The sequence below is a fragment of the Lepidochelys olivacea genome (assembly GCF_965140295.1).
Source record: "Lepidochelys olivacea isolate rLepOli2 genome assembly, chromosome: 16".
Taxonomy (NCBI): domain Eukaryota; kingdom Metazoa; phylum Chordata; order Testudines; family Cheloniidae; genus Lepidochelys; species Lepidochelys olivacea.
In genome coordinates this window covers 16,819,897-16,836,717 of record NC_140426.1, presented here as the reverse complement: position 1 = coordinate 16,836,717, position 16,821 = coordinate 16,819,897, and the positions used below count along the sequence as shown (strand labels likewise).

The following is a 16,821-nucleotide window of genomic DNA, read 5'->3' as shown; positions in this document are numbered from 1 at the left end:
CCCAAAATTCTGAAAAGCCAGCAGATATGCAGCTCTCATCGGCCCAGTGGCAAAGCCCTGTACTTATGGAGCTGAAGCAGCCAGAACTCTGGTCCTAACTCTTCAGGTGTGTGTATAATTTACATGGCACACCTGTCCGTGAGCTGCAGGGATGGCATGATGACAGAACTGAGAACAGAGCTACGCCCGCAAGAGGCAATAGGGTTTGTGTTACCTTTCTGGCTCCCAGAGCTAGCGCCTTCTTTCTCGCCTCTTCAAAGTTCTCATTTTGCCCAATGTTGGCCTGGAAGTAAAAATGAGAAAGAGATTGAGCAGCTTGGCCCCAGCCAGGATGGCAACCCCTAGCCCATCAGCTTGGCCCCACCGGGCTCCTACTGACAAGTCTCAAGTACTCCAAGGCATGAAGGAACACACAGTCATTTGGCTTCTTGCCGTAAGAGGATGGGGGAGGAATCCTCTTAGGGACAGAAGGGTCCAGGCTGTGGCGATTTATCTGAGCCAGAGGTTAGAACACAGATCGACCCAGCCTTTCAAGCTGTGCTTTCCCTGGTCATTCCTAGCAAGCTGTACTGGAGGGGAGACCAGGCCCCCCAGAGGTGCCACAAGATGAGCCCTGGAGGCTGCCCTACTCGGGAGACCCCTAGGTCACCAGGCGCCCAGTGCGGAACATAAGAACAGCCATACTGGGCCAGACCAAAGGTCCATCAGGCCCAGTATCTTGTCCTCTGACAGTGGCCAATGCCAGGTGCCTCAAAGGGAATGAACAGACAGGTTATCATCAAGCGATCCATACCCTGTCACCTAATCCCAGCTTCTGGCAAACAGCAAACAGCCTGGCTAATAGCCATTGATGGACCTATCCTCCATGAATCTATCTAGCTCCCTTTTGAACCCCGTTATAGTATTTGCCTTCACAACACCCTCTGGCAAGGAGTTCCAGAGGTTGACAGTGCGTTGTGTGAAAAAATACTTTCTTCTGTTGTTTTAAACCTGCTACCTCTTAATTTCCTTTGGTGGCCCCTTGTTCTTGTATTATGAGAAGGAGTAAATAACACTTCCTTATTTACTTTCTCTACAACACTCATGATTTTATAGACCTCAATCATATACCCCCTTACTCGCCTCTTTCCCAAGCTGCAAAATCCCAGGCTCATTAATCTCTCCTCATACGGAAGCCGTTCCATACCCCTAATCATTTTTGTTGCCCTTTTCCGAAACTTTTCCAATTCCAATAGATCTTTTTTGAGATGGGATGACCACATCTGCAGGCAGTATTCAAGATGTGGGCGTACCATGGATTTATATAGAGGCAATATGATATTTTCTGTCTTATTGTTTATCCCTTTCTTAATGATTCCTAACATTGTTTGCTTTTTTGACTGTCGCTGCACATTGAGTGGATGTTTTCAGAGAACTATCCACAATGACTCCAAGATCTCTTTCTTGAGTGGTAACAGCTCATTTAGACCCCATCATTGTATATGTATTGTTAGGGTTATGTTTTCCATAATCACTAAGCGTCACTAAGACTGTCTGGATTGAGTCGCTTGCATGGCAGGAAAAGCCAACGCACTGTCATGGAGATTTCAGTCCCCTCTGCTAGACCGGTCCCAGCAGGACCATTTACGGCTGCACTATTGAATCTTGCTCATCACCCAGCGTTAACAATGCTCATTTCTATTGACACTGACCAACACCCCCAGCCTAGGTGCAGCCACATCACCTCTCTAGCGCCCCTCTGCTCCTGCCCCTCAGCCACCAGGTGTACCCAACAGCAACCCCCAGCCCAGAGTTAGAGTGGCATGGGACCCCCTTGCCTGCTGACTTCGTACCTGTGCCCCTGGCTCGTGGACAGCTGCTCTTTACCTCTCCGGTGCACTAGGGGGAATCTGTTTGTTTGCAGTCACTGTTGTACCCACTCCATAGACTCAGATCCCCTTTTGACAAAGGCCTCGTTCCTGGCCATCTAAGGGAGACAGAGCCCTTGGCTACGTCCCTTCACCTTGGGGACACTGGGAGTCTAGCCATCCACCCCCAGCCGGGCAGAGTCTCTGCTCAGTAAGGCTGGCATGGCAGGTCTCACTCCAACACTGCAAAGCTGATGTCCAGGCTTCTCAGTGGTCCCATTTTATTCAATTGGGAACAATGGCTCGAGAGGGGCCATGTCCCACTTGGCCACCGAATGTGCCAGCTGAGCAGAACCTCCCAGGTCACTGACCCGGGAACGGGAACGTACTAGTCAGTCAATATTTAACCAGCTACGGCAGCAGGGTCACAGCTGCTGCCTTGGCTCCTGTATGCAGAGATTAACGCAATAGGAAGAGCACTGTGTGTTTCCCCATATTATTGGAGCTAGGACCCCACTGCCACCCTCACCCTGCCTCCAGCCCACTAACCCTCTCACGCCCCAGGAGGGGCTATCGTTGGGTAGGAAGCAGCGTTTTTCTGTCGGGGAAATTCCAAGATACTGAAATGTTTTCTATTCCACAACGGAATGAAATTTAAAAAAAAAGAAAGAAAGAAAAGAAAATGGAAATTTCCCTGCAAAAACAAAATTTTGAAAACTATTCATTGCAGGTCGACGGAAGCCGTCTGGTCCCATTTCGACTGTTTAAACCTGTGGTTCTCAAACGTTTGTACTGGTGACCCCTTTCACACAGCAAGCCTCTGAGTGTGACCCCCCCTTATAAATTAAAAACACTTCTTTATATATTTGACACCATTATAAATGCTGGATGCAAAGCAGGGTTTGGGGTGTAGGCTGACAGCTCACGACCCCCCGTATAATAACCTTGTGACCCCCTGAGGGGTCCCGACCCCCAGTTTGAGAACCTCTGGTTAAAAAGATGTTTGATTTAAAAAAAAAAAAGGGAATTTCAGTCTGAAAAATTGTTTCGAAATGAAAAGTCAAAACATTCCATCCCCCAATGGCCAAACCGCTCCACTTCCTTTTTTCCTGAGCAAAATTTCATCAGCATCTTCTAAGGTTTCCATTTTGATGAAAATGGGGTTTTCCACTGAAACAACATTTCAGACCCGCTCTAGCTGGTTCCTGCTCACCACAATCGCCTTGACCCCCTGACACCTGACAGGCCCCAGGCAGGGAAGCGGGGCCCTCTGAATCACATTCATTCCCGGGACACTTTGGACAGAGAAAAGAGCAGAGGGTTGTTTTTTTTAAATAAGATCACGATTCTGTCACTCCAGGAGCCCAAGGCCCTGCAAGCGCGTCACCTCCCGGCTGCTGCGGTTAGACCCAGCACCATCAGGGCAGATGCTCACAGCAGCCCTGGAGCTGGCAAAAATGGCTATTTTCTGACAGCTCCCACCGTTTAGCGGAACACGGAAAACCCCACCCCAGGGGGGCCCAGCCACTGTTTTTTAGAGTCTGTCGCTTTTCTAGAGCCTGCAAGAGATGGGCTAGAGAGTGTCAGGAAAAGATGGGGGGGGGCAGCAGAGAGAGGACACATGAGGTAACATGAGCTCCTCACCAGATAAGCGATGACATCATAGCCTTGCTCCTTCAGCCACACCAGGATGCAGGAGGTGTCCAGGCCACCGCTGTAGGCAAGAACCACTGTGCCCTTGGACTGAGACATCGTGTCTGGGGAAAGCAGGGAGACCCATTCATATACTTGCCGCTGTGAGGGACTCACCTGTGCTCCACCGCAGACAAGGCCTCAGCCCCTCAGCCCAGCACAGAAGGGAGCTTGTCTAGTTAACCCTGAGGCCACTGTTGTTATTCCCATTTTACACAGAGGGGAAACAGAGGCACCAAGCAGGGCTGTGACTAACCCCAAGGTAATCCAGCCAGTAAGTAGCAGAGCTGAATCTAGGAACCCAGGAGTCCTGGTTCCATGCGCTGTTCTCTAGGCTGCTCTCTCCCAGAGCTGTGATTCCAATTCTGGGATTTGCCCGCTAATTAAAAACCACAGACTCTTTGACTAGAAACCCTCATTCAGAGCCAGAGCACCACTTTGCCTGGGAAGGGAGACAACAGTATCAGTCAGAGACAGAAACTCTTCAGCCCCCTGCTGGGGTCGCATACAACAGCCTGGTTTATTTCTCAAGTAGGAGGGCAGAGTGAGCCTGCCAGGGGAACAGGAGACATTCATCCAGCAGCAGACAGGGGACCCAGGAGATGAAACATATTTAGATTTTCAAAGAGCTTTCAATGAGTCCTTCAGAAGAGATCTGGGGAATGACTAACCAGCCTGTGAGGAGCAAAGTCCCCTTGCAGATTAAACACTCCTTAAATGGCAGAGACCAATGGGGTGCAGCGAGCTAGAGTCTCTGTGGGCAACAGAAATGTTAATGGAAGGGTATGTGCTGGGAAGAGGGCTCTATAATATAGCCAAACCTCCCATGAACCTAGGTAAGTGCTGCAATGAACCTGGTATGTGCACCACTGCCCCCCACTGGATATAATCAGAACTGTCCACCAGTGTCAAAGGCCTCATACTGCTAGTGGAGATTCTCCCGGAGTTCAAGTGGAGGTTGTCCCTGGTGTTGCCATAAAGCTGAACATGGCAGCACAGTAACACCTGTGAGGTCCCAGGTAGCTGTGGACTTGTTAGCGCTTGGTGCAGACTCACTCCAGTTTAAATACTGCTCTGCGTCCTTTGGCCTTAGCTTGCTGGTTTATGGTGATCACGTTTTATTCACTTGAAAGTGGCTGCAAAGCAAGTTTCAAACTCCACCAAGGCTGAGATGCACAGAAAGCCAATTTTAAACAAGCCAGCAAGTGAGCCAGCCACATTTCTGAGCAGCTCTCCCCCCCAGCTAGGACCATGCATGCCACTTAAACTAGTAAAGCATGGAGTCCAATGACAGGATGTTATAACTAACCTCCCTGAAGGGTGCTCAGCAAGTCACTGAGTTACATAACGTAACCGGGTTTTCATTACCCAGACAGTGGATTAACTTTTGCCCTTTATTTGCTGCCACTTTCTCAAGCCGGGCAAGTTACATAAGTGCCAAAACACATTGCAACTGCACTGCTCCAACACAAAGCAGGGTTTACACTGGATGCAGTACGGCATTCAGCTGCACAGGCAAAAACCCCACCCTGCTTCAGTGCAGAAAGCCCATCTCCAGGGAGTTGCACAATGTCATGACCTCCATGGAGGTCAGATGATGCAAATTTCTCTAATGTCCCCAGGGCCTTAGATCCTAGCTGACAGGCTCCGGGGGATGGGGTGGGGGGTTCCTTCACCACTGTTTTTTCTATTCCTAACTAAAGCATTTCTCCTGATCAGTCTGATGGTTGGGTAGCTGCACAGAAGCAGAGAGATCACCGAGAGTCCCACGACTCCACCTAGCTACCTGGTTTACATGAAAATTGCAGCCAGGCACAGAGACCATAAAAGAAACAAGAAATGCAAAAAGCAGCTTGGCCCATTACCTTTCTTTGATGGACGAGCAGAAATCCTTCCTCAAGCAGTCAGCAAATGTCCTGAAAAAGAGGTAAGCAAATGAGACCAATATATCCAGCTGTACATGAAAAGGCCACAAGGAAGAACAATTTAGATGGAATCCTAATCATGACCAGGCAAGCCAGCTGCCTGCTCGGAGACATGGCAGGGCTAAAGCAGATCTGAACATTTTGCATTGGCAGGATGGTACATGATCCTGATCTCACACATGGCAGTCAGGATTGGAGGATCTGCACCACTAGGACAGAATGTTGATCCTGCTTCCCCCAGCAGCCGTCACCCTTCATAACTCCATGCACCCAGCCAAGTGTGAAATGCTGCGGGTAGAGGGCTGGGTGGGGGGAGAAGGACAGGACACATGCCTGTGGTGGCAGCGTAAACAGAATCCACAGAGATATTCCCAAGCATTGTCTGCCTATTACTTACACACCACAATTCCAAAGAGGGAAAGACTCCAAATAGGGAAAGGTTTCAGAGGAGCAGCCGTGTTAGTCTGTATTCGCAAAAAGAAAAGGAGGACTTGTGGCACCTTAGAGACTAACCAATTTATTTGAGCATGAGCTTTCGGGAGCTACAGCTCACTTCATCGGATGCATACTGTGGAAAGTGTAGAAGATCTTTTTATATACACACAAAGCATGAAAAAATACCTCCTCCCACCACACTTTCCTGCTGGTAATAGCTTATCTAAAGTGATCATCAAGTTGGGCCATTGTGAAGAGAGTTGTCACTTTGGATGGGCTATTACCAGCAGGAGAGTGAGTTTGTGTGTGGGGGGGGGGGGGGTGGAGGGTGAGAAAACCTGGATTTGTGCTGGAAATGGCCCAACTTGATGATCACTTTAGATAAGCTATTACCAGCAGGACAGTGGGGTGGGAGAAGGTATTGTTTCATGGTCTCTGTGTGTATATAATGTCTGCTGCAGTTTCCACAGTATGCATCCAATGAAGTGAGCTGTAGCTCACGAAAGCTCATGCTCAAATAAATTGGTTAGTCTCTAAGGTGCCACAAGTACTCCTTTTCTTTTTCCAAATAGGGAAACTGAGGCAGGGGCTGAGGGGGCAGGGACTTGACCAAGGGGACCTGGGCCTCATTTATACTGGGAAAAAGCACCATGTTAGAAAACTTGCACAATGCTAGCCACCATTTGTCCACACAAAGGACAAGCTGTATTTAAAAACATGCTAGCTTGTCCTAGTAGATCCCAGGATTAACTACCAACCTGCTAACAGGAAGTCCCTAATTCCACAATGACCGGTGTGAAAGTAGAATGAATTATATTGAAATTATAATTCATTAAAGAAATGCTACTTGAAGGGTTTGTTGAAATATAGTTGTCAGGAAGAGAAACATTAAGGAGTGTGAGACAATGGGTCCTCAAACTAATTAACTTAGAGCTCCTACTGAGCTAGGAGATTGGTAAAGGTTAGTATGCAAATAAAATATGTATGTATATTTGTCAGTTTCTGCTTTCTTTTGTCTCTTATGTTAAATTGGCTTTAGCTTAGCTGTATAAATAAGTTATCTTGAGCTTCAGAGAGGGGCTCACATCTGGGTGCATTAGCAAAGTGCTTTGCTAATAAACAGAGTGGTCTGACAAATGATGTGAGTCCTGAATCTGACTTTGACACCGGGCAGCAGGGGGCACGCTGGGTGTGGTGATTGGGATAAACCGTCAGAGTGTGGAAGGGAAGCCAAGTGCTACTTCGGAAAATGGCACTCTTTAGAGGAATGCGTCGACACTTAGAGCTTGGTTTGATTCCCAGCTCAAGGAGACATACTCCCTGCTAGCTGTCAGCGAGCTAGTGCGCTAACATCAGAGTGCAGCCGCGGCGGCGTGAGCAGCGGGACAGGCTAGCTGCCCCCGAGCGTGCACCCATCCGAGCCCCTAGGCACGTACTTGGCCCGTCCCACTGCTCGCTCTGCCACGGCTACATTCTGATTTTAGTGCGCGGAGAGCTAGCACAAGTGCATCTCATTGGGCCGGGAATCACACTCAAGCACAGACATCCCAAGGACTTACTCGTCTGGAGCATGACTGCCATGGAACCCCCTGGTTCTTGCGCGCCTCACCTGAGCTCAGGGGAACGAAAGCCAATGCACACGCATGCTAGCCGACCCTTTCCCAGAGTCTCTTAGCAGCAGAGCTGGTGGAAATGCTCATTAAACAATGTTCATGCTGGTGACAAACCTTCCGCCGATTTCCACAAGGTGACCCGCTACTCTCAAACCTACGTCCTCTGGTGTAAAGTCCAATTCTGCCTTAGCAGACAGTCTGGGTTCAGCCCAAGGCTGCTGACCACACTGTCAAGTAGTGTGCTGTCGAGGCTTGGTGCTCTGACAGGAACAGGTCAGGCACACAACGGGGCCGGGAACCTGCCACTGCCTGCAGTCCCTGCTGCCAATGCCCGGAATCAGCATTTCATTCATGATTCCCTGCAGTGACTTGGATGAGCGGGGCGTGTGCGCGCTGGTTCAGGCTCAACAGGAAATTGCCCAGCCCTGTCTGAGTGCCTGAAATGTGGACAATCCCAGTGCAGAGTCACTTTCACTTCTGCCTAGAGGCAAGGGGTCAAATGTATTGCTGAGGTAAAGTCGACAGAGCTCCATTAAAGCCCATGGGGCCTTGCCACTCTGTACCCGTAGTGAGTCTGGCTCAGTGCTGTTAGTTTCTAAATAAAAAACAGGCAGATTTAGTAACCAGTACATCCCACATGCCCAGCAATGACTCAGCTTCCCCGAACCTTCCCTTCAGCCCTTCCTGATTTCATCATTAGCCAGCCACTCCCAGAGCGGGTGGGGCAGGCTGGGATTAAGAGGGAAATTTTCAGAAGAACCTAAAACACCAGCTGGTATCTCATGGAGCATTTTCAGAGAAATGTTTTATTTCACAGTAATTCTGGGTGTACCCTCTGTCCCTTTTGATGAGACAGGACGTTTACACAAGGGCAGGAGTTTTGTTTCTTAATGGACTAGGTCAACAATGATGATAATCTCCATGCAGACAATGTTTCTCTGTCATACAATAGCCCCTTGTGTCCTTTGAGTGAATTTAGTGCTGGGAAAAAGTGCCCTGGAGAACACAGCCCTGCCTTTATCCACAGAAAAGGGACGGGACCCAGAACAACCACTGCTAGGAATGACGAGGGAGTTTAGCCTCTGTGGTCCAGTCTTTGCTTTCTGTTCTGAAATTGCCAGTTAGTACCAGCTGTGGTGTTTATGAGGCTGATGAACATATGCTGGCTAGCAGATATATCTCATATTAATAATATGTATTTGCCACACCATAGACACGTTAGTATGCATTAAGCACAAATAATACGGCTGTATAGCCTAAATTGGCCTATACCTTGACTATAATCCTGTGCTCTTATGCTAAGTATCCCATAACACCTTGCATTAGCTGAAGTAAGCTTTGGCGTAAGCAGATAGGGAACTTGTCAAAATCAAGACACATTTGTTCTGTCTCTTAGTATAAGCTAGGGAAATACCTTCACAGACCAGTACCTGAAACCTTAGTTTCCGAAACAAAGTTAAGGAAGAAAGAGAACAAGTTAGGGAACTGGGACATATGGGTTGGATTTTTGTGACGTGTAAAGGGATGCATAACTCATTTAAACTATCATATAAATACCACCAGCTGTAATGTGTCACTTTGGGAGCATACCTCCTGCATAAAGTGAATGTAACACTGCCGGGCACTTGTCTTATAAGATCTGACCTGAGACACCCATGCCCCCACAAAGTACACCCCCAAACTCAGTCAACACAGGCCACTAATCAGCCATCAGGACGTTTATTTGGCCACTACTGACTTATTCTAGATTTAAACAGAGGACGCAGAGATGCATACACTATTACCAGCAACCTGAGCCATCCAGGTCCTGTCAGAAGGGACAGCAGTATAACGAACAGCTCTGCCAGCCAAAGGACAATACCTGGCTCAGGTCATTGTCACTGGAAACTAAACTGACACCACCAGCTCACTGTGTCACAGACAAAGGAGCCAGCCAATTGAAACAGTGTTTAGTGAATACTGATGTGCGGGGGGGGGTATGAATTGGCAAACTATGGGTTTAAAACACCAGCACCCATTAACAGTCCCCTGAGCCTTCATTAACTTCCTCTTATTGACCCATCTTGGAGACTAAATGCCACCAAGCCCAGGAGATTACCAAATATATGTCTGTCACTGACCACAGTCCTCTGGTCTCCACCTGGATCTCTACTGGGGAACATGCCAGCATTGAAATGGATAAGGCTCCCGCTTATTGAAAGAGCAGGAAACTCGTAAATTTCAATTCCACCATCTCCAGGAGAGAGCTGTCAGGATGAGCAAAGGGGAGAGGGATAGTCACATGTTTGCCGTCTCAACAAACCCCGCTTCCTGGGGTGTGAGGATAAGGGTCTCCCCTTTATCCTCATCCTCTGGGATGCTCACACTTGTTGCAGTCTCTGTTGAGAGAGATGATTTTACTATCAAAGGACCATTTTCCAACAGAACACATCTGTGAGATGGAGGGGCCAGATTCTGGGGCCTTCAAACTCAAGTGCCTCTTTCAAAAGTTTGCCTGTTCCTGGTGTGACTTTCCTACTAATAGTCACACAATCTTTTCCACTGCAGCCCACTGTAACCTCCCAGACAATGATCTCAGTGTCAGAATAAACAGGTGGAGCAGGCAAGCCCCTAAGTAATAACAGTACTTAGTTCTTTGCATCACCTCCGACATTTACACATCAGAATAAATTCACAACTATCCCTGTGAGGTAGTGTGATGCTCTGTACCTCAGGGGGACCCACGATGCACTGAGCATGGTCATTACAGTAATGTTATAGTAATTGCTACAGTAATGTTATATTAAGGTTATAGGTTATAATTTCATGTATATAGTTATGAGGCTGAAAATGTATCCTCATGGCTTAAAGTAAGCCCATGCAAAAACTCTCCAAGAACAGAGAGGCAGTTCACACCTCGTCAGGGCATGGATGGGACAAACCCAGCCCAGCCTTACAGGAACAATGGACACTGGCTTAGGCAGCAACAAAAGAATCTGTTAAACGCTCGAGGGAGTCACCCCCTTCCTTTGGGCAGTTTGGGACTGCAATGAGGTAATGCTCACCTGACTCTGAAGGGGCAGGGGGGCAAAGCCAAGAGGAAAGAAAGGACATGATAAAAGGGAGAGACATTTTGCCATGCTCTCTCTCTTCCACCTACATCTTCAGACACCACCACCATCAAGCAACTGAACCACTGATCAAAGGAGAGAGCCTGGCTGAAGAGCCAGCCTGTGATGAAAAGCATCGAAGTTTGTAAGGACAGTGAAAGTGTTAAGATCAGCTTAGAATGCATTTGCTTTTATTTCATTTGACCAAATCTGACTAGTTATGCTTTGACTTATAATCACTTAAATCTACCTTTATAGTTAATAAATCTGTTTGTTTATTCTACCTGAAGCAGTGCATTTGGTTTGCAGTGTGTCAGAAACTCCCCTTGGTATAACGAGCCTGCTACATATCAATTTCTTTGTTTAATTGACAAACTTATATAAGCTTGCAGGGACCAATGAGCATAACTGGACACTGCAAGATGGAGGTTCCGAGGGTTGTTTCTGGGATCGGAGATATTGGCTACTGTCATTCTGGGAGCAGCTTACATACCAGAGGCTGTGCGTGAACAGCCCAGAGTGGGGGTTCTCACAGCAGAGCAGGGTAAGGCTGGCTCCCAGAGTCAAGGATTGGAGTGGCTTAGCTGGTCACTGGTCCAGACAACACCAGAGGGGAACGTTACAGGTAGATACTATTATCCCCAATGGACAGGGAGACCAAGCCAGAGAAATGAAGGTCAGAATAATTAATAACCAAGCCATGAGGTTTTGAAAACCTGGCCCGCAGGGACTTGCAAAGACAAACCAAAGAGAGGATGCGTGTGTTAGAGTTGGGATGAGAACCCAGGAGTTCTGGGTCCCACCTTGGTGTTCATAGGCTGCATAAGTCACTGCGAGAAACACAGGGATGATTTTCAAGCACCCATCCTCCTCAATGAAGGGTGAGGGAAATGCAGGGCATTGGGGAGATTTGGAGCAGGGTTGTTCTCTACGCAGTCTGGATCACCACAGGTTCCTGCAAGGAGGCAGTGACTCAAAGCTTCTTGCACCTGGGGATCATGCCAAGAAAGGCTGAGCCTGGCCAGGAAGGGAGAGGTATTTCCTGCATTTGACGGAGGGTGTCGGGTGAGGTCAAATAGCGGTTGATTTCAACAACCAGCCCTTGGCAAAGGCAGATGTGAGTTTGCTTTCCAGACACACCTGCCCACCCCGCACTATGCCAGGCTAACTGCTCTTGGCACAGAGAGTAAGGAGGGAGGGGAGAGGCGGGGTGGGTGGTGGAAATTCCCTATTAGAAAGAACCATCCTTTCCTAGTGTTATTATTTGTGTTGTGGCAGCATTCTATGCACCCATCACAGGACTGCTTTGCGCTAGATGCTGTACAAACACAGAACAAAGAGGCAGCCCCTGCCCCAGAGAAATTACAGTTTAAGGCCACATCTATACCAGGAATAAGGTTTGTGTTTTAACCCACTAGCTAGTCTCTGGGGTTGACCTGGACCAATGATCACAAGCTAACCCTACAACTATCCCATCATCTCCACTAGGGGTGGAAAATCCTGATGCCATTGAAGTCAAGGGCCACAATTGCACCCTAGGATTTTAACACCTTAAAAAGAAAGCCCCCCCCCCACACACACACACCCTGGTTTCCCAGGGAAGACAAGGCAGCTTACTGGCACACAGCGCCTAGCACAATGGGGCCCTGACTCACGACTGGAGCTCCTAGGTGCTGCAGCAAAACAGAATAACAGGCGTCACTGTTGCTGGGGCTGGGGACAGTGCTATTCCAGGGCCACAAGCCATCGACTGGGGAGACGACGGAAGCTGGGTTTGTTAGGACCGTTTCTACAGAGGCCTGGGGCACGTGCATTCCTGACCCTGCCTCAGCCAGCCGAAGCACTCTGCCAGATCTCCCTCTTCTCCCCACTTCATTTCTAGGCAGTTTTCGCTCCTCTGAAATGTTGTCCCAGGTCAGTGGGGAGGGACTGTCCCTCCCCAGCCCCGGATCCTGCAGCTCAACCCCCAGGACCTGGCAGAGACCCAGGCCCAACAACAAGGTGAGAAGCTGCTAAATGAGCAGGGCTGGCCCAAGCCCAGTTACTGGAGTCTGACTATTTAATTCACTGCCTGCCACTGTGTCCATTTCAGGAGGAAATGGACAGAGCAGCAGCCAGGCAGGGCAGGGCGGGGGGGGGGGGGCTGTGCTGGGGAGTCAGCGCCAGGGATGGAGGGAGCAGGGTGTTGCTACCTGATGAGCAAGGGGGCCCCCTTCACCAGAACCTGCCCCCCACATTGCTTCAACACCATGGCAACTCCCCCCAGCCTCCCAGCACTGGTCCCCAGCTCCCACCAGCCTCCCGCGGCTGGTCCCCACGGATCTCCACCCTGCAGCATCCCTCCGGAGATCCCTTTAGCCTCCCTCCCACCACTGATCCTCCCCACACTGGTCCCCATGGATCTCCACCCCGATCCCCCTAGCCTCCCTCCCCCTGGCCTCTTCCCACTGGTCCCCACTGACCCTCACTCCCCCACAGCTGTGCCCAGCTCCCACCAGCCTCCCCCAGGGATCTCCACTCCCCAGCATTCCTCCAGTGATCCCTCTAGCCTCCTTCCCCCCACTGACCCTACCCCCATCAGCCTCCCCCCACTGGTCCCCACCGATGTCCACCCCCCAGCATCCCTCCGCGGATCCCTCTAGCCTCCCTCCCCCCAGTGACCCTCCCTGCCAGCCTCCCCTGCACTGGTCCCCACTTGACCCTCACTCCCCCTACTGATCCCCACAGATCTCCACCCCGATCCCCTAGCCTCCCTCCCCCCCATCCCCACTGACCCTCACTCCCCACTGGTCCCCAGCTCCCGCCAGCCTCCCCCCCACGGATCTCCACCCCCAGCATCCTTCCAGTGATCCCTCTAGCTTCCCTTCCCACACTGGTCCCCATGGATCTCCACCCCCCAGCACCCCTCGGCTAATCCCTCTGGCCTCCCCCACACACACTAGTCCCCACAGATCTCCACCCCTGGTCCCTCTAGCCTCCCTCCCCCCACGGATCTCCACCCCCCCCCGCCCCCCAGCTTCCCTCCGCTGATCCCGTGCCAGCGAATTACCCCGACAGGCGCCGCCGGCTCCGCTCCGAGCTCCGGACGCGGGGAGGCGACCAGGCGATGGGGGCACCGGGCAAAAGCGCCGCCGGGGCATCCCTGTTATGAAGCGCGGCGGGGCGGGGCCAGGAGGGGGCGTCTCCCTGCCGTGGGTGGCACCCGGGGGGGAGCGACTCCCCTTCCCGCAGGTGGGCCGGGGCCGGGGCCGCCCGCCTGCGCCCCGCGGGGAGGCACCGGGACGCGGCCGGCGCGGAAAGCTCCGGTGCCCCCGGATCGACCAGCCACCCGCGCCCCCGGCCCGCTGGCGGCAGAGCCCAGGCGCGAACCGGACCGAGAGCCCTCTGGCAAGAGCCCCAGCGGCACAAAGCCCCGGCGAGTAAAGCCAGGCCCCCGCCCCGCGCTCCGGCTCGGAGAAAGGGGCCAAGCCGTCCCCCTCCTTTCGGAAGCTGGGCCGCAGGGCACGGGAGAAGGGCAGCACGGAGTCTGTGCCCGCTGCCAAGCCCTGCTCACGCCTGGCCGGCTCAGCGCTCCAGCGGCCGGGCAGGGGCGCACGAGGAAGACCGCTCAGCACATGGGCAGCAGCTGCCCGGCCTCAGCTCTCAAACTGGTGAAGGTGACAGATTCCTACCAAAGACCAACTCCTTTGCTTGAAGGCTGATCTGTTTGCTCTGGGATCCAAAGGTCAGGGGCTATTATTACTGGGCCTATTTTGGGACCCTTCTACCCGGGGTGACCGCGGCTTATTCCTCTGAACAGAACCGTCTCAGGTACCTTGTGCTCCTCCCCTGGCCTTGTAGCCACCCCTTGTCTCTCATCTGGTGATGGCTGGCTCTGGGGGCAGCTCCTACCTTATGTCCGGGGACAGCACCACAGGGCCCGGATTCCCGACTGAGGGCATAATGTACATAATGACCAGCAGCGACTCTAGCAATGGGAAAATACTTACAGACCATCCACCTGGGACACAGGAAAATAGATTTCAGGGTAGCAGCCGTGTTAGTCTGTATTCACAAAAAGAAAAGGAGGAGTTGTGGCACCTTAGAGACTAACCCATTTATTTGGTTATTTATTTGGCTCATGCTCAAATAAATGGGTTAGTCTCTAAGGTGCCACAAGTCCTCCTTTTCTTTTTACAGGAAAATAGAGATTTTGACATACACCCCCCCCGCCAGCTCTCTGGCGAACAGAACTGGGGGGGGGGTGTATCATGGTGTGTGTGCATATCACTAAGTGTATGTGCCCTCATTATTCTCCATGGACTGGCACAATCATTTTTAACCCAAATGCATTGCTAATTGACATGGAAAATAGTAACACTCCCTACTCAAAGAGCAGTTTCCTGCTGAGAGTCCCAGAGATTCATGAATTGTTGTCCTTTCACATGGATTGTCACAGGGGACAAGCATTATTAGCCTGACAGAAAGTTTAAGGCCTAAATTTTCTAGAGGCCATTCATTTTGGATGGCCAACATTAGATAGTGCCTGGCATCGCAGGGAGTCAAGCCCTACCAGCTCCCACTGGAGTGGTGGGCTGCTGTCAAACAGCTGCTCCCCCAATCTCTGCTCACAATCCAGGCTCCACCCACATCTAAAATGAGATTGTAGATTGTGCAACTCCTCACAGTACCACCAGGCAAGATTTTTATACCTTGCGCACCACTGTGGTATCTGCTCATCCCTCCTCTTCCATGCATACTGAGATCACCAGTGTAACAGTAAACAACAGACGTGTAATTTGCCATCATTAGTCTTTGGAGTTAACACATCAAGTGAAGTGAATAGGTGCTGTTTCAGATGTCAGCCTTGCCGTTTTAGGCTCTCTCTGCAGACATCACTGCAAGTGTTTACACCTAATTCACAGTTTGGAGGCATGCTTCATGGCCACAGAACACTGCAGAAAGCTTAGATTCTGAACCACAAGATACAGTCACCAGGAAAAGGTACCAGGAGTCAGGACAATTTAACCCCTGAGTTGTTGGTGCTCAGCACCAGGCCTTAGATGTCTTAAGTTGGTCAAAATAAAGACACTCAAAATTAGTGTCTACTTTTGAAAATTTTAGCCTTCAGTGACTTGTCCATGGTTGCACAGTGGATCTGTGGCAGACTTGGGAATAAAGCCCAGATTTTCTGAGTCCCACTCCTCTGCTTTGGGCAAGTCACAAATCTCTCTATGCCTCAGTTTCCCCACTGGTAAAATGAGAATATCTCTGTAAAGCACTTTGATAGCTATGCATCACATGTGCTATTTACGTATTACTTAAATATCTGTAAAATGGGAATACCATCCTTAAGACACTGAGATCTATGGAGGAAAAGTGCTAGGTTTTATTATCAACCTCAAACCCACTCTTCCTTGGCTATCCAAGCCCACAGATTCTTCCCCTTTCTCCTAGCTGAATATGCACCTGTCTGCGCCCCAGAGGCATCCTTTGACGGAGAACATAACTCACCAGTTATTCAACAGCTGACAGCCCGCCGGATTATTTATTCCCCCTGTGTACGAAGTGTCACTAGCGACTGCTTTCCTCATTACAGAAACCTCATGAAGATAAATGCAACTGACAACCCAGCCCTTCTTGTTCTCTGCTGCAAGGAACATGGCAGCCCTGCGCCCTCTCCCATTAGCCCTGGTAAACTGCTGTTACCGTTGGTCATTGTCAGCCAGCACAGCACAATTGCTGGGATGCTGGTGTAAGGGCCTGCAGGCTAGGGATTTCTCCATGAGAAGGCAGCAGCACCGGGCTATTCTGCAATGACACAGGACATTGCTGATGACAACAAGGAAATACCTTCCCCTTGGGCTAAACCCTGACTAGCTCCAGCGTGCAAACCCTGGTTTGCCCTTGTCTGCACTTAGGTGGGGAGGGGGTCGGGGGGGGGGGTAGGTGCAGCGATGCTGAGTGCTGGAGACCAATGGTTCCTGCCTGGCAGTCTGTGCTGCTCCAACATCACGGCATGGGCTGCAACCACAGTAGTGAGTTGAGGCCCAGGTAGTTGCAGTGACAGGGTAGCACACGTGGGGTACTTTGGTTGTGGTTTTGGCCCCTGCCCCTAGCTAAGCAGAGAGGCCAAGGGACTGAATGGGCCTCTGAAATTGAGCTCTAAGTTCTCACCTTATAGGTGACGCCTTCTAGGTCAGTGGCCAGGCGAGAACATGAGGCCACACATGGGAAGTTT

General features: G+C 50.6%; 1 protein-coding gene across 2 annotated transcripts in view; it reads right to left on the bottom strand.

The window, feature by feature from the left end:
• ASS1 (argininosuccinate synthase 1) overlaps nt 1–13,761 on the bottom strand; it is a 77,824-nt gene extending 64,063 nt beyond the window's left edge. The window contains exons 1-4 of one of the 2 annotated variants that reach the window (XM_084650234.1): nt 13,651–13,761; nt 5,405–5,455; nt 3,492–3,604; nt 215–283 (exon numbers count right to left, since the gene is read on the bottom strand). In XM_084650234.1, the coding sequence (XP_084506360.1) occupies nt 215–283; nt 3,492–3,599 (177 nt within the window). In that variant the 5' untranslated portion in view covers nt 3,600–3,604; nt 5,405–5,455; nt 13,651–13,761. Of the gene's footprint in view, nt 1–214; nt 284–3,491; nt 3,605–5,404; nt 5,456–9,632; nt 9,759–13,650 lie in introns of those variants that run through there. The other variant, XM_084650235.1, reaches the window with a different exon arrangement.
• Between the last annotated feature and the right edge of the window lie 3,060 nt (nt 13,762–16,821).